This window comes from Metopolophium dirhodum, chromosome 6 (genome assembly GCF_019925205.1).
Source record: "Metopolophium dirhodum isolate CAU chromosome 6, ASM1992520v1, whole genome shotgun sequence".
NCBI classification, from domain to species: Eukaryota; Metazoa; Arthropoda; class Insecta; order Hemiptera; family Aphididae; genus Metopolophium; species Metopolophium dirhodum.
The window spans coordinates 14,738,705-14,757,766 of record NC_083565.1 but is presented as its reverse complement, the minus strand read 5'-3'; the positions used below and the strand labels follow the sequence as shown (position 1 = coordinate 14,757,766).

The 19,062-nt window shown below is 29.7% G+C and overlaps 2 protein-coding genes across 5 annotated transcripts; one reads left to right on the top strand and one right to left on the bottom strand.

Annotated features, from left to right (window-relative positions):
- Positions 1-2,705: 2,705 nt before the first annotated feature.
- On the top strand, positions 2,706-4,676 carry LOC132946758 (52 kDa repressor of the inhibitor of the protein kinase-like). Its single transcript, XM_061016817.1, has 2 exons — positions 2,706-3,204; positions 3,388-4,676. The coding sequence occupies exons 1-2, from the start codon at positions 2,706-2,708 to the stop codon at positions 4,674-4,676; spliced, it is 1,788 nt and encodes a 595-aa protein (XP_060872800.1).
- A 4,434-nt stretch (positions 4,677-9,110) lies between these two features.
- On the bottom strand, positions 9,111-18,761 carry LOC132946510 (phosphatidylinositol 4-phosphate 5-kinase type-1 alpha-like). 4 transcript variants are annotated; one of them, XR_009664729.1, is made up of 5 exons: positions 18,551-18,761; positions 10,728-12,003; positions 10,411-10,664; positions 9,385-9,546; positions 9,111-9,348 (listed from the first exon to the last, which is right to left on the bottom strand). XR_009664729.1 is itself a non-coding variant. In XM_061016549.1 (4 exons), the coding sequence occupies exons 1-4, from the start codon at positions 18,609-18,611 to the stop codon at positions 9,458-9,460; spliced, it is 1,680 nt and encodes a 559-aa protein (XP_060872532.1). In that variant the 5' UTR covers positions 18,612-18,761; the 3' UTR covers positions 9,111-9,457. The 4 variants fall into 4 exon arrangements, 3 of the variants coding, with proteins under 3 accessions (XP_060872532.1, XP_060872530.1, XP_060872531.1); XM_061016549.1 differs by having other exon boundaries at positions 9,111-9,546; XM_061016547.1 differs by having other exon boundaries at positions 9,111-10,664.
- Positions 18,762-19,062: the final 301 nt, after the last annotated feature.

The window sequence follows — 19,062 nt, the reverse complement described above, 5'->3', positions numbered from 1 at the left end:
TACTTTTATATTTTTTTTCATTTTTATGATATTTCCTAATTATAAATTATAATTATAATTATACAAATTACCTATTTATATAAATCGTTCTTAAGCTGTTCTTAAAACGCTTTGTTTATCACCATAGAAACGAATAAAATTAAATAAAAAAGATTCCCTCGTCCGCTCAGAATCGTTTTTTATCAAATGCAATCATTGCATTCAAATCGAATACAGTAAAATTACAATATCCTGTCCGAGGCCCGAAAGGACGATGGAAAAACAACCACCACCGAAATGCGCTGACCTACTTTTATTTTCTGAACCTAACCAATGACAAAAATAAATATAAATATATATAAATGAAAAATTGGTAGTTTTTCGTGAGTTAAGTTATAGGTAATATATTCAAAATGTATGTTTTGATAAGTAAAAAGTAAACAATAAAAAGTAGTATATGATGTGACACTGCAGATTTTGCTATTGACGAACATTTTATGAAAATCGATCGAAAACTTTTGATTGCATATATGGGTGATCGGCTTTAGGCCTTTGATTTTGTATAGCTACCTGGTAATTAGTATATAATATATTTAATAATTATAGACGATCCTGCACGGCGTTGTCAGTAACAAAATTAAATAATCCAAGTGTATTACTTTAAAAATTAATTTATATTAGGTACTTTGGTAACAATTATATATTATTTAAACAATGGATATCTAGGTACATTAATACTATAGACTTTTATAATCTTTCATTTAAAATTAATATAAATTTAATCTAAATTCTTATTACATTTTTAATTATGTTTTTATTTTCTTATTATATTTTCTTTGAAATATTACAGCTATTAGAACTGCTACTCACATCACACTATCACAGCCATAAACTATAATGACCAATACTTTTGTATATTCTTTTAAAAATGTATTCATTGCTGTTATTGGTGAATTAAATGTTATTATTATTATTATTATTTATTGTTAAGTGGATTTACCCTGTCTTAAACTCTGTTAAATGTAAACTACACATATTTTTAACTCAGTAATTTAGGAGGCGCTTATCGACCAAATATAAAATACAGCTCTAAAATTGTATACAGTTTATAATAACAACTTTTTTATTTTATGTAACCAATGGCAACTAAATTTAAACAAAAAAATATTTGTTTTTTGTGAGCCGTTCAATCTCTGTGAGCCTCTCTTTGAAATGCACATTCACGGGTATAGAATTACCTACCTAAGTACCAAATTTCAGACGCATGATGGCTGAGACACGATTGAGCATAAAACACCTTTTTGGCGACACGATTGAGCCAAATTGTCGGCGTATCAACGGAAATCGGAATACAAAAGAAAACCTACACGATTGAGCATAAAAAACTATGCAACGTTGCCATTTTCCATTTTAAACTCTATCATACAAAATATTTATTTAAATAATTATAATAATTCAAAATATAACATGATTTCATAGTCAATAATATAGTCACATTTCATAAATCTGTTTGATAATAATAATAATAATAGTTATGAAAATAATAAAATCAAAATATGGTACTGATTAAAAAAAATACTGCATGGTTTATAAGTCAAGAACACTGATATTATTTCTATAATAATTTTGGAATTGTATCTTAAATTTTCCCCCAATTTTAAATGTTTAAAACGTCGGAACTTTATTACTCCGGAACTAATTTATTAATTGATAACATTGTTGATAAAGCTGGGCTCAGCCAGGGGCGTAGGTAAGGGAGGGGTTTGGGGGGTTCAAACCCCCCCCATTAAAAAATCCCAATCAGTTAATATATAATAATATAATAATAATAATCAGGAAAAAATATTTTTGTAATACAATTTTACAAGTACGTGTTTGTTACGAAAAATAATGATTATCAAGATAGATAATAGATATCTAATATTATATTCAATATTGTAATAGCTATATATAAAATATTAACTACAAAATTGCGTGCCCGACGGTCTTATTTTTACCCACGACGCATACGGCCGTACCAGCAATACTGCTAATAATAGTTTATTAATAGTATAAGAACTTATCACTGTGTTTGAAATTACGTAATCCCCGTTTTACATCAGGCCATTTATCCTGGAGCTGTCGCGCATTGTAGTTGTCGTGTAACTAAAGACTATTTTCCAGCCAAAACAGGTAATTTATTAATTTTTATAATTTATATTATATAAATACAATCAGAATTATTTATTTCAAATTGTTTTTCGTTTTGTCATTTATATTAAAACGTTCACTGCCGATCACCGATGTCAACACATATAGTTGACGTTCGCGATCTTGCCACGGTGACCGACGTCAACACAGCACGTTTTTGACGCTATCCATGTTTACGTATTCATTGTTGCTTAGGTTTTTTTTGTATTTCTATGATATTGATATAAAATTATTCCTTATTATCATCTGTAGATTATAATTTTATTGTACATCGGGTTTATGTTAGATTGTTACGGCTGTTACTTCTACGTTTTTTTTTGAGTTTACTCGCAATACACGTATTTTATACGTTTACTGTTTCAAATAAAAATGTAATTTTTTTGAACGTCGAATTTTATAATGTTTTTGTTGTTCATTGGGCAGACTATTTTCACTCTAGAGATTCTAATTTATAATATTCTATATTTCGATAATTCAAATTATTTTATAAGATTACATATTAAAAAATTAATTATTTTTATTATAACAGAAACAAAATGAAGCGAATAAGTCAGCCATCGGTTTTAAACTTTTTCGATAAGAAAAAAAAATCCGAAAGTAGAACCACCCTGCAAATTAATCAACCCTCATCTCTTTTTGTGTCTGACCCAACTGATCCTGAAGCTTCAAGTCCTTCTGAAAAAGTTTCTTCCGTTGAAGGAGAACAAGAGCTATTATTTGAAAATTATGTAGGAATCTATTTAGGAAATCCACCGACAGATAACGAAAAAAAGTTTAAAGTTTTTCAAAACCCGTGGATGCCACCTTTATCATATAAATTTCCTGTGAGTGATAAACGACGTCTTTCTTTCCAACGCCACTGGATGGAACAATATTCTTGGCTCGTATTTTCAGATGTTGCCAAAGGTGCTCTTTGCAAAGTGTGCGTTTTATTTGGTCGTAATCATGGTGGTCGTGGTGGACAAGAACTACGGTCTTTAGTTGCCATCCCATTTATAAATTGGAAAAAAGCTAAACAAATATTTGACAGTCATAGTAAGGCAGACTATCATATGTTTTCAGTTGAAAAAGCTCAAGGGTTTATAACAGTTATGACAGGAAAAACTACTGATATTATAACATCTATAAACTCAGAAAATAAAAAACAAGCCGAAGAAAATAGGAAAAAATTGATCTCTATTGTTGAAACTGTAATCTTATGTGGTCGTCAACAAATAGCTTTAAGGGGTAAAAATGAAACTGGCAAAATAGGTTTAACAGAACCCCCCTATAATGATGGCAACTTTCGTGCAATTTTGCGATTTCGTGCAAGATCGGGTGATCATTTCCTAAAGGAACATATTTTATCCCAAACATCCGACAGTCGATCAATGTTCACGTCACCAACTATACAGAACGAAATTATTGATCTATGTGGCAATTTTATTCAAGAAAATGTTGTCAATAGAATAAAATATGCTGGATTTTTTACCATTCTTGCTGATGAAACGCAAGACATATCAAGGTACGAACAATTAGCTTTGTGCATTCGGTACGTAGACGATTCTTCTGCAGATAATGTATTTATCAGAGAAGATTTCTTAGAGTTTGTGCATGTAAAAGATGTGACAGCTTCAGCGTTGGCCACCACCATCATGCAATGTATAATGACTCTTGGATTAGATATGGAGATGTTAGTTGGCCAAGGATATGATGGCGCTGCTGTGATGAGTGGTCAATTTCGAGGAGTGCGCACAATAATCTCAGAGAAATACCCAAAAGCTCAGTTCATCCATTGCTCAGCCCATACTTTAAATTTGGTTTTGGCACACTCTTGTGAAATCCCTATGATCCGAAACTGTATTGGTACTATTAAGACTGTAATTAATTTTTTTAGACAATCCGCGTTACGTGATGGTCTTCTTAAAGATGCAGCAGAGTCAGCTGGAGCTATTCACTTGAATCTGGTTTCTCTTTGTGAAACCCGTTGGACTGAAAAACATTTGGCAGTAGAACGATTTGCAGAAATGTTTTCTGTAGTAACAGAAGCACTGCAAGCTCTACAAGATAGTCGAAGAGAATGTGCATCACAAGCCTACCAATTAAAACAAGCAATAGAAAACTCACAGTTTGTAGTATCGATGCTCATTTTGCGAAAAGTTTTCAGTTTCACGTCAACTCTTAATAAAATTCTTCAAACTCAAAATATTGATTTGACCGAAGCGTGCAAATATGTAGACATCGTAAAAAAAACATTAGAAGACATACGAAATGATGATGAATTTTTAAAAATTGTGACAGATTCTAAAGAATATTTAGGTATTGAGTCACTTACAGCACCTAGAATCACAAACAGACAAAAAGGACGAAGCAATAATCCTGCAGAGACAGCCGAAATATATTATAAAATAAATGTTTACTATCCATTTCTTGACCATGTTCTAAGCGAACTAGCAGCCAGATTTTCTAACCATCACGAAAAGATCGGGAAACCTACAGATCTTAATTCCAAAATTTATGAAAAATAAGAATGATGCTAAAAGCAAATTGACAGAAATCCATAAAATGTACCTGGTAAATGAAAAACTTGAAAATCTGTTGTGTGAGTATCAATTATGGACCAAGAAGTGGAAGGAATAAGTGATGACTTGAATGAGTTTAATGCAATTAAAACATTGGAAAAGTGTGATAAACAGTTTTTTCCTCTCATTTATAATCTTCTCAAAATTTTAGCCACTCTTCCTGTGTCTACTGCTAGTGCGGAACGTTCCTTTTCTACATTAAAGCGGTTAAAGACGTATTACGAAACACCATTGGTCAAGAGCGACTAACTGGACTTACTCTTCTAAATATTTATAGAGATGTAACTGTCGATCCTTTACTCATTGTGAACAAGCTAACACAACGTAGGAAACGATTAAATTTACTTGTATAATGTTTGATTTAAAAAAATAATATTAAAAGTATTTTATTAATATACGCCTATATTTGCATTTGGTTTTTTTCACGTTAGCCTATTACTAATAATTTAAGTCGAAACCCCCCCCCCCCCCCCCCCCCATTAATAATCTATACCTACGCCCCTGGGCTCAGCTAACGGCTCGCATCTGGTATTATAATAATTATTGGTGTAATAGGTACGTGAAAATAATAAATTTCAAAATGTTGGCCACGTGAATGTGGCAACGTCGCATAAAATATTATATGCTCAATCGTGTTGCTAAAAAGGTATATTATGCTCAATCGTGCTTTACCGAGTGCGATAGACTTGGCTGTGCACACACACACACTAATACACATTTATATACTATATACATAGGTACAGAAACAATGCTTGTTATTTAATGATTATAAAATATACCTAACCTTGTAATAATGTATTGTTTTAACTTTTTAAGTTCATGTAGGTACTAGGTAGATAATTGTATTTTTCAATTAAAATTGTAAAAAAATAATCAATCGTTGCTCAAGGACATTTATTTCGGTCCTGTTCGTTAACCATTTCCGTTGACTCGTTGATATGACGATATCGCAGGTATCATTCCTCATTCTATATAACTACCGCTGGCGAGGACTTCCGCTTGATTGCTTTTAGGTTTCTGGTCAAGACATAAATATTTTTTTACCTGTAGAAACATTCAGCATTCTGATATTTATTTTGTTATACAACCTCTCTAAATCAGTATTTTTTATCTCTCATATAGTCATATTCCTCAATTTAATTTCGCATAGGCGGGAATTTTCCACAAAACTTTTCTTTTGAATGTAAGTAATCTCTCCTCGTCCCATTTTGTAGTGTAGATACCATTGTAGCATAATATACTTACAATATTAGCTGCCGGTTGCACATAGCAAGTAGGTATACAATTTTTCTTTTGTAGATTTGGAACTATATCTACTAGAACTCAGTGGTGTATACAAGGGGGGGACATGAAGGTCAGATCCTCTCACATTGGCTTTGGAGTGGATAATCTTTATACACCTAGCCCTTTTCTTAACTATATAATGTATATCAGACGTATCTTAGGCATGTTATTTTTGTGTTAATATGTCTATGACCCATATATCGCTATATCTAGGTATTGAAAATGAACCACTTGGAAAAACTAATTTACAAAATAGCAATAGATACATTTAAGAAATTAAATTAAATTTTGACCGTCTAAAACTAGAAGAAATATTTTATTTATAGTTATTATATTGTAAGTTTTAAAAATAGTAGGTACCTAATTACTTAGTTTTGGTCAGCTAAAATTGTTTTTTATAATACTGCGACGGCCGACGCGACCCATATATACAACTTGCTTCTTAATATAAATATCAATAAAAGACTCTGAGATGCCCTAGATAATTATCTTACCTTTAAATTTTATAAGAGGTAAAATCACTGTAATTTTATAAATTACTGAGTAAAATGTATTATTGTAAACGTAAAAATTGGCATGTTGTACGTTTGTAAGGAGACAACAAACGCCGTGTGGCGTTCTTTTAACATCAAATAAATTTAAAATATTTGCTTGTTTAAAAAATTGTAAATCTTAACGTCGCTTAATCTTCTCAATACTTTTATTTTTGTTCATCTTTTACACCAAGGGTGAAGCGAGTACAGGAATTTGTACAACAAATGATTTAATTATGGTACTTACCTACAACTTAGTACTTACCTATTAAAATACTTGAATACCTAAGTTTTTAATGATAAATGTATTTAAACACTAATTAATACTTTGAAATTTATTCAATACTCAAATACTCAAATGCGTGAAATGTGAAAATGATAAAAGGATTGTGTTGGACATAGGTATTGCATTTGACCAGCACAGTAGTCAGTAACTACTACATGTGATTAGGGTATTATATTATATACATATACATAATATAATGCCCAAAGAAGTGGCTAATATGTCTCTTTCTATTTTCAAAAAATACATTACTCATTGGCTTCACCATGAATACGATGCTACAATATTGAAGTTTCAGGATTAATTTGTTTTTTTTACACTACCATTGTTTGCTTTTTTTTTCACATACAACTTGTTTTTTTTTTATATTAGCTGTTCAAACTTATACTACTGTTTTTCTGTTATTGTTTTTTTTTCTTTTTTTACTGTGTATTTGAGTAGCTATTTAAGGAGAAAAGGATAAATGTAAATGTGTTGTATATAAGATAACTCCTAGGCCTCCAAACGAGTTTTACTCAGTGAGGCCTAGTAATCTTTACCGATATTAAATAAAATAAAAAATAAAAAAATTATTATTATTTAAATTGTAGTATATTTTCCTTTGACAAATTTGGGTATACTTGAAAAAGGTTCATTTATAAGAATTATTTTTTCCGCTTTCTAGAAATTAAAGACTGAATAGTAAATATTCAGTAGGTAGATAAATTTATCAAGTACCTTTTTTAACAATGAAACAACCTATTTTCCTACATTGTATGTGTTAATAGTTCATATCAGGTGTGTACTAGCACCATTCGATCAAACAGTCGACAAGCAACAAGTTATTTATAACCTGTCTAGATAACCATGGTAAGAACTAAGAACTGAGAAGTAAAACACTAAAACCTTTAGGCTAATTGGCTAGTTGTTACCAAATATCGGACTGAAAGTGAAAAATTACCTATATTATGCTGTTTGTAAGAACTCAGAATCAAAAAAATAATCTACAGAGTACAGATACAATCATATAAATAAAATAATTCAAACCTATAGACTGCATTTTAGACTTTAGGTTAGGTTAATATAATTTTAAAAACATGATTACCATTGTTGTATACATATCTGTAAGTTTTTTATTGAAAATACTTGTACTTTGCACAAAAAAAACTCCAGCAAAACTTTATACCAATTTTTCATTGCATATTTTGTAGTTTTTATCAAATTAATACTTTTTTTTTGAAATAAGACACTGGGATTTTCAATTGTATTGCATTTATTCATGCCACCAACTGATTCCAATAGGACCAAGTAGTCCATACACTCAACAAAGGCTGATATTTCATAGTGGTGAATTAGTGATGGAATCCAACCAGTGAAAAATACTGTGTTTAAATGACTACAAAAATGCTAGAATTTACAAATATTCAAATAGTTTAATATAAGTAACAACACAATTTTAACAACAACAAAAATGTATAACAAAAATTATACTTATTACTCTTTAAACAGTATAAAAGAACATTCACTCATAATAATTATAAATTTGTAAGATTACTTCAAAATTATAAAAAAAAAAAGTGATTAATTTAATAAATGGATAATTTTAACTAATTTTTTTAAGTAAGAGTATATTCTTTTTTATAATAGTAAGTTTATTGATTTTCATGAAACAAAATATTAAAGGAATTTTTCTAAAAGTGTTGTTTATATTTACTTCTTCATGTTGTACTTACCTCAAGGGTTGGATTTGAGTGTGGCTCAAATTTGAATTTTATTCTATCCCAAAAATTGTGGGACTAATTAATTAATTATTACATTACTTAAATCTTCTTAAACATGTAAGAAAAAATATTTTGCTACACTTTGTACTATTTACGAATAACAGTATTAATATGTATTATGTAAATGAAAAAAAGGCAATAACAAAAGGAAAATATTTTTTTAACTGACACCTCTATCATTATATCCAACAAAATACAAATTTCTCAAATGTAGTTCAATCTTCAATACTAACGAAAAAAGATGTATAACAAATTTATAAATAAAATCAGATTTAAAAAAATGAGATCAGCATCAGGATTTATTGTCCTGGAAATAAAATATAAACATTAATAAAATCAACTAACCATATTATCTTACAGCAAAATATTTCAACTCAAAAGTAAATGATTACATCATGACATAATCATCATTGAATTTCCATCCAATGATGCTGAAACACGATTTGAACATGTTCTCATCACACAGTGTCTAGTAAACATCAGGAAACAATTTTCAGATTCTGGAAATAAAAATTAAAGATAATTTTTTTTATGTTTTTATTTTTCTTGAAAACATTTAATTCTCAAAAGATCATACATGAGTCTAAAATTTTTTAAAATTATGAATACTGTATTACTAAATCCGTTTAGGCGGTTGATACGAACACAATGGAAAATTGTTTATTCTTTTAGGTATACTTATGTTATTACGTAGGCGGTAGGCGTAATCAAGTTATAATAATAATTATAATAATAATAATAATAATAATAATAATAATAATAATAATAATAATAATAATAATAATAATAATAATTATAATAATAGTAGTAATAATAGTAATAAATAACATTTGCTTATAATTATTTATCATTTAAACCTAAGTTAGGTTATTTTTCGGTTGGCGATAACCTAAATACACGAGCCATCACATTGTGTTTCATCCGCTGGAAGCGGTTTTCAACCAAAATGGTACCATCTATAATAAACAATATTAGTATGTAGAATATTGAATTTTTTTAGTCATCATATCAATAATAATAACTAGTAAAAATGAAAAACAATTTTTTCTTTTAAATTTTTAAAATTTGAAAAGTGAGAATTTTGTGCTGGTGCTAAATATCATGCTATTCACAAGCGTTTAATTGTCTTTTATAATTATATTTTAAGGTTTGGCCTTATTATTAAGAGATCCAACAAAAGGGGCTCAGCAGCTATACAAATTAAAAAAAAGTAAATAAAAACAGTTTGTCAGATTTGACAGTCCAATCGGATCATATAATTTTAGCAGATCTTTGTTCGAAATTGGCAAGTTTTTTTAATCACATAAATGCTTGTCTGCACAATACTATCTAATGGTATATGCCAAATGAGCAGTAATACAATAATACTGTTCTACTTCTGATAAGCAATCATCAAAGTGCATCTCACAATGAGAGAAAAGTTGTATGAACTATAATTACTAATTAGTTTTAAAAAATGTGTATCCAAATGAAAGATATCCTACACTAGTAATATATCATTAAATCTTGGTATAGGTACTGACTATTCAGGTTTAATTCAATCTAGATAAATGATTATAAGGTTTAAATCCAATAAAATCTGTTCCGATTAGACTATAAGTAACATTCTATAAGTTATAAGCGTGTCATTTCTAATGATTTAAGGTCACCCCCCAGAATTGCCATTTGTATGGTATCTGAAGCCATGTCGGCGCTGCTTGAAGACTCCGTGTAGCTAGGTGTGCCTTCCGTCCATGTAGCTTCCACAGATTGTCTGCCTGCTGAACCCCCGATGCCAGATGTAGTGCTGCCCGATCCCACACTCAATGTAGACGACTTACTCTCGCCGGCGTGCGACGAGCCAGAAGGGCCATCTATGCGCAATCCTGGTGATGGACGACGTATGCGAGTCATGCTGGAACGTTTGTCGTATACAAAGTCACGACGAATAGCATCCTCAAATGCTGGAGGTGGTGTCGAACATGTGGAAAATGTACCTTCCGCATCTGTTTGATCACGCGTCCGTGTACGCGACATGCTACGACGCTTGGATGGTGAACGTTTTAGGGGACACAAAAGTTTCTTGAACACAGATCTAAAATAAATAATAAATGTTAATCAACGGATGAATAAATAAATTAATATTAATTTTACATACTTGGTCATAAAGTCCAAAAATCTAGTGGCATAGAAATCAGGTCTGTGTACAGAAACAGAGTCGCCATCGTGTATGATGGCTTTGAACGTATGCTCCAGTTTCTTCTTTAATCGATAACTTTGTAGTATGTCAATAATTCCAACAAATAGTAATAAGCTATCACCACTACCACTTCTAGCAGGTATGCCACCTCTAGGTGAAGCACAATCTTCATCTGAAGAAGTTCCAGTGTCTGCTTGAATACTTTCCATTGCTGTTGAATGAGCCATCAAACGCTGCCGGTTGGCTTCAGCTGTTCGACTTAAAGTAGACGTTTCTGATAAAGTATCTGCATCGGTTTCTACAGCCTTGCGTAACCGTGCCACTCGTCTTTCTTCTTTCTCTCTCTGAGCAAGGTCAACATTATGAACGCCTACTAAAAGACTGTAGTCCATTATTTTAAAACTTTCTAATACTCGACAATCTCTTTGCATAGTTTTGAGAAGAGCTGAGTGAGTGTCTGGCTCCAAAAATATACCATCAGGATGATGTTCTTTAAAGTCTAAATCTTTAAACGTAGGCGATGATTTTTGTCTTTCGTCTTTGGAAGCTTTTCTTTTGTAAGTCGAGCCTTTCAGATCATACTTTTGGTGCATTTTTATGTTAGAAGGTAATAAATTGTTCATAGCTACTAATCTAATGTTTTTTGAGTTGCATTGATAACAATAAAGACCGAAAAATTTTGGCAACAGAGTTCTCGGATTCTGATTCAAATTCATATAGTATCCAGGCAGTAGTTTTTGTAAAAATTCACCTTCCTTATGCTGTACAGTTTTCATGATGAATTCATCATCCCGTGTAAGGTAAAATATTGATCCACTAGCACCCGGATTGGACAGTTCACGAAGTGGCGAGTTACAAAACGATATAAGATAATCATCAGGCTGAATGCCAAACAAGTCTCTGAAATAGCGGAATGCAATTGGAGCGTATGTCTTAAAAATAAACTCTGGATAATGGTGAGCTGGAGTGTGATTAGTACCATCACTTGGAAACACAGTCGTTTCAACGGTCATAAAATCTTGCATGAGCAAATCGCGTTCGGGTTTTGAAGCAAGGCCTCCTACTGCATGTTGTATTCCCAGTTGTATGGAGCCCATAATTTGACCAGTTTGAATTTTTTTATAGGTGATTTCTCCATCAACACCCACTCTTCTATGTCCAAGTTTCTTCTCTTTTTCTTTGGCTTGGAGATCATCTTGTTCAGCAATTGAGATGTCTTTTTCAGTTGCAACATCTAAAACAGTCATAAAATAAAATTAGTACCTTACAAGAAATCCATTGAAAAAAAATGAATATCTAATAAGTAACAAATACATGTTGTGGGTACATGACATGGGTCATACAAATTACAATGATTTCATAATCTATTCTAAACATGTTTTTATTTTTATTTTTCTAAGGTTCTAATATTATAGCACTTGATATAGGTTACGGCTAAAATGGTTTACATTTTCTAAACATAAATATTATATAACAGTAATTGTTTTCAAACGAGGACGGCAGCGGCATCTAAAACTGTTTCACATTATCTACGACTCCCCTTAACAGTATTTTTTTTTTTATACATAAAATAATATTAAGTTAAAACTCCAATGGTAGAAAGCAAACAAATCAATAATAAAAAATTTCGTGTTATCGTCTTCAATTTTAGTCAGTGATTATTAATTGATTGCGCTGCAAATTGCAGTTCGCGGGTTTAACTTTTCGATGTCATTACGATTTTTTGGGCTTAAGTGTACGTTTTATTCCAAAACATCAATAAATACCTCGTTGTAAAAATAATCGTCACGCGACTGTCCCAACAAAAACAATTGCCTCGAAATCTCGATTGACAATATTGTTATTATAGGCATTAGGCAATATAGCCGAAAGGCGAAAACTGCGGGGATACTATATTACCGCACAGATTAAAACTTTTATAATAATATTATAATCTGTGATATTACTATACAGTAAGTGTCTCTAAAGATGTGTGGCGTGTTATGTTACTAATGTATAAATATAATATAATTCGTAGGTACAGAATCAAGCTACTCGTACAATTAAAGTCTTACCCGAAATTTTATGGCATCTTATAAAAAAGATCAGACATTTAAAGAAATTAATCATAGTCGAAGTAACAGTTTTAAATACATTTTACGATTTGTGAATGAAAAACTATGCCTTAGAAAAGTTAACTGACGGTCACGAGCGCACATTGAAGTCGAAATGATTAAATGTCATTCACCAGTCAACACACAGAACGACTTATCTGAGTTATCATTTTTACATTCGATAAAATTGAAAATAATTACTTGTCATATTTTATAGTGTAATAGTAAACAGATAAGACGATGCGTGTTGCGTGTATAAGTAGGATCGTAAATATCAATGATCAATCATTCAGTTTAGTTAACCTGATTCCTGAACTATTATATAGTTCTATAACACTACATTATATGGCAGTAATAATACGTCATGGGCGTTTGATAATAATTAATAATAGCTAAGAGCATGAGACAATAAAACCACTAACCAGTCATGAAAATAAGAACCCAGTCGAAATTAAGGACTAAGATTTTTTTCTACAATACCTCTGTCGAATACCTATTTGCCCTATTCTGATTTCCCGTTTCGTTTGACGCTCACCATAACGCTGTAACTTGTAAGTCAACTATATTATAATTATAAAGATTACATTTTTTTCTACGAACAAAAATAAATCACTAAATAAATATTGGGAAAATTGTCGTTAATAATAGGTTTTATGAACGTTTTAAAAATACTGTCTTACCCACATACTCAGAACTCAAGACCTACACATATTATGAATGGGTAGGAAAAGCGTTTATTTGTGTACAACGCTGAACGATCAGTATAACAATATAATATTATAATGCTCTAAATTTGTCTTTGTAAAACACGAGCTTTCAAGTACACAATACAACACAACGATTAATATTTTTTAACAATAAAAGCGTTAATGTATGGTAGTTTTGTGCTTTTTCATTATTCAGTGTATTATTACCCTCTACCAAGCTTTGAAAATACTATACACATGAAACCATTTTGTACCATTAATTCGCGCATTCTGACTCACAACGTAATAATATAATAAACATTTAAAAAACAATTTTCTTTCATACAATATTTTTTTTCAAACTATTAATTTTGGTCGAATAGACTTGAAAAAAAAATATGTACAGACTTTCAGTGGTGAACACAGGTAGGTGAGAAGTCACAACCCCCCCCCCCCCCCCAATTATTTTTCTTTGTTAATTTTTTTAAACTAAATTTTACATCCAGCAAATATTATATGCACAACCCCCTCTGGAAAAGAATCCTGTGTGCGCTACTGCAGACTTTTATAATTATGATTAAAGTATTTTATAAAATATTTTTACAGTGATTTGTTTTAGATATAGGTACATTGTACATCATTTAAATTAAAACAAAAATATAAAATACTACTTAGTACTGTTATCAAAACATTTAATAATATTTTTTGAAAACAAAATACATCATTTTAAGTCAAACTTTCTCATGAAAAATCAACAAATACAGTAATCGCCAAGGCAAATTGGGCAGCGGTGAGTTTGTCCTGGTTAAGAGAATTAAGGTGAAATTTCAATTAAGCGATGAGTTTGTAAGGTTAATGTTTGAATCGGTCCTAAGAATTGTGTCCATAATATGCCCGGGTCTGGATTAAATGGTGACTACTGTATATAAACATTACAAGTGCTTTCAATATTTCTGTTCTTCTGTGAAATGGTTAACTTTGAAATTAAATATGACTGATATACAATAAACTAGATATTTACTAGAAATAAAAAATATTTTATTAATGATATACTTAAACAAATTAATTTATAGATGTGCGCAGGATATGAAGCTGCATACCCTCAGGCCTAAACACAGCATTTTATCCTTTCTGAATGTTGCAAAGATTAAATAAAAACCATTAGAATATTTTGTCTTCAAGTACAAAAAAAGAAGAATAAATATGTGTGATTAATAAAAGGCTATAGCACGACCGTGTGAAAAAGTATGTCATTGAATGGAGAAATGAACTAATAAGACTGAAATACACTAAACACTAAAATATGAAAAAAAAAAGTGATTAGTGAAATGATAAATGAATTGCCAAAACCCATATTTTTTACCAGAATATTAAACGCTTAAAATAATATTCAAGGAGCTTGGGGGTAGTGTTTTGCATGCACTGAAAAAAGGCCTGCGCACGTCTATGATAATAGTATTATATTATCTAGAATTCACTAAAATGTTTAAATATTAATTATCTATTGAAATATTTACAATATCTTAAAATTAACAAAAATATGTAACACAAACTCTTTATTTAAGTAAGAAATATTGTATTGTTGTGATTAGTTGTTAAATTAGAGCAGTAGGTAGCTAGATACTAATTATTATATTGTACATTAAATCAATATAATTATAAATTATAATCAATCATATTAAATTGAATACCTAATTAAAAATATACCAGAACTTTAATAAAAACAGTTTACAAATCAGATTAATATTCTAATAATTACATGGAACATGTCTAAAAATGAAAATGGAAATTTCAGTTACCTTCATAAATATTTTCTAAAAACATGCACGAAATCTGTTTTTGAATATGTTTAAATTAATTTCTAACAACCTATAGTCTTACTTTATAAAACTGTGTGGAATATACATAAAATATTATCTTTAGGTATCAATTATAGGATTATTAAGGCATGCCATGTTGCATATATTTTAGGATGGTCACCCATCCTAGAAAAAGCAACCCTAAGAACATAATGCCATACCATGTCCGTTAAGTATATATAAAAAAAAAACATAGAGGTACCCTAATAGCTTATTAGTAATAAGTAATAACAAAAACAATAATAAATCATAACAATGCATCAAATAATTAATACTAATAAAGCAAGTAACAAAGCTAATACTATGTATACAATTAATTTGACAAATTTATTGTCTATACTTTTAAGTTCTAACAAAATATATAGGTAAGTACAGACATGTAGTTGAGACAAGTAGACATTTGAAACAGGGACTGGAACCAAATCTTAAAGAACTGGAACCTTTAAAATATTAAGAACCAGAACCAAAACCTTTATTTTAATAAATAAAGTACCGGAACCGAACCAGAAGTTTTTAATTAAATAGGTTCTTTTAAGTTCAAAAAAAAAATAATTTTATTTTTAATAATTTAATGGTATTACTGTTTTGTGTATAAACTATGTATGATAATATGAGTTTTCTAATATTTCTCATACTATTAATTAAACCCGCATTTTGGATAGGTATTTAAAATGTTTAAAGTTTTCAGTACCAAAATTATCTGGAACCGGTACCGAAATTATTCGGAGTCGATACCTTTATTTTTTTTATCAAAAAACCAGAACAGTTATTTTATTTTTGGAGAACCAGTACCGGAACCAATACCAATAAATTCAAAAGGTTCCAGTCCCTGAAATTTCTAATAGGTAATTAAAATAAACAATTTCAACCTAATAACATTGATTAAGCATGAGTGCTATAAGTTTAATTATAGGTCAATAGGTACTATTAATAATTAATATCTGATAAAATATTTTTTTTATTTCCTATATAATAACATAAATATATTAAACTAAAGTCGTTTAATATCATTGGCAATAACTTTTAGTTTATGCCTACCAATATCACAATAATTAGCAAATGTAGGTAGTCTAGGAAAATTAAATAAATACCTACTTCAGTCATAATTATTTTTATGAGATTATAAGTCATACAAATAGATTATATATATATACAAACATGTTCAGTGGGGCCCATTATCTTCTTGAAGAGTAAATAAAAAATAAAATAAAATATATATATATGTTGATATATCGGGGCATTATATACATTGCCCAGGCATTGTATAGAATGACCGGAATTTTTGGGCAATGTAAAAATTGTTCAAGAATTTTCTATATTGTATGGGAATATTAATAGAATGGCCAATTTATAAACAGAGTGTAGTGTGTTTACTAATACGATCAGTGTTTTAGTTTAATTTGTTTTTCCTTTAATTTAATTTGTAAAATATATGAAAAAAGATTCAAATAATACATACTTAAGTAAATCAAAATATGATGATATAACTGTACATATAAAGCAATTAAAAAATCAAACTGAAAAATGTAAACTAAATGATTATATTCTTAAAAAAATATGATGTGATTCAAATATCTGAAGAAGAAAAATTAATTTTTCCTGTAACTAAAGGTAATACAATAAAATATTATGTACATAATGAACATTATAAACATAGTGCATTTATCAATTGGACACAGTGATAGGAATAGAATGGAGTATGAAATTAATATAAAATTCATAAATGTAACTAGAGAATCGAATATGATGTAATAAATAATTGTCAACTGTGTCAAAAAAAGGGAAGTACAGCTAAAAAAAGGGTTAGCACGGGTTAGTAGTATAACCTATTATATCGTCCGAAATGAATTCTCGTTGCCAGATTGATTTGATTGATATGCAGGCACAACTAGATGGTGAATATTAATTAATTTTAGTGTATCAAGATCATTTGACAAAATATGTTTTACTCTGACCATTAATACAGAAACATACAGAAAAAGATGTCGAAAAAACACGTAGTGATTTTCATAATATTGTTGGAGATATATTATCAGGTATCTCTACAATCTATTATTATTTAAGTATTCTTATTTTAACAATTAATTTGTTATAGATTTATTAATTATTTTGATAGTTAATAATAATATGTATGAAATTGGAACATCATAAGGCCGTCTTCCGACCAAGTTGAAGACCACAATTAAATATTAGGTACTACTTTGGGAAGTGGTAAGGAAATTATCAAACTTGGGTAGGTAGTTGGGTGGTCAGAGATATGATCGATGTTCATGTTTACAAAAATGCAAAACAAAAAAATGCAAATGCAAAGCTGGAGGACGCCTTTGTACATCAAAATATCATGGTAGTAATCCATGTTCTAATAAATATTAATAAAATATAAAATCTTTCTTTTTTTTTTAAAAATGTTTGATTAAATTATTTAATTAAATATTTTAAATTTATAAAATAATTTTGTTTTTCTAGTTATCTTTCATAAGACACAAAATATTACATGTTTCATATTGTCTGCTAGATTAAGGTCATTGTATAGAATGCCCAGGTCAAATGTGGTAATTTCTACATTGACCGCCTACATTTGGCATTCTATACATTGGCTGGGCATTTTATAAAATACCCGATTTTCTGCATTTTTCCCGTAACACATATATATATTCATTTAAGTAAATTACTAATATATATTATATGTATTTCATATTTATAGTATTTATACCTCAATACAAATAATTTTAGAAATACTAGTTAATGGTCAATGGAGTACAGGTATTGTAAGCAATCTACTATAGGTACTTGTTATGATTTAGAGCTCTTTAAACTAATATTTAATACAATTAATATAATGAAAACATTTTTATAAATTATATAGGTATAAGTATTATTATTTTTTTGCATAGCTACAAATATTTATTGGTAAAATAGGTAATGGCTTAAGACATAATTACTGGTAATGGTATTGAAATATTATTGCATATACCTAAATATCAAAGGGAAAAGTATTAAATAAAAACCTACTTACAAAAATGACAATCTTATCATTCAATAACTGAAAAAAATTGTCACTTATTGAACGTTAAAACTAACTATTTTAAATTTAAAAACAATAAATTATAATAGGTACACAATATCATTAATATTTAACTCACCCTTATCAAGTGTTGATTCAACCTGTTCTTCAACGGCGGGTCTGATATCGTTAGTAGCCATTTTGCTTAAGATTTTGCTATTTGATTATCTGTATCTTTGCATGACCCAGCAACTTCATTCAATTTAACTGCTACTAATTCATTGAATCGTCGACTATAGCTTTTGCTGATATTAGACAATAGTGCAAAGTGAGTTTCGTAACTGAATTGCGAGTTGTTGGTATCTTGATCAAAAGCTTTGGCAACAACACGAAATCCTTGTTTGTTCAAGAGCACACAAAACTTTTGATTTTCAAGTGTTTCGATATTCAAGCATACACCGTCAGAAACTACCAATGACGATATACTAATATGATTCAACAGGGATATCTCGCTATCGATCACAGACTTTGCTTCAGCGTACCAATCAAGTGGATTTTCCATGTAAGTGATTCACCTGAAATATATACGAAAAACTCATTAACGTCTAGGTAATGACAATCAAGATGAACCAGTTTAAGCCAAGGTTAACA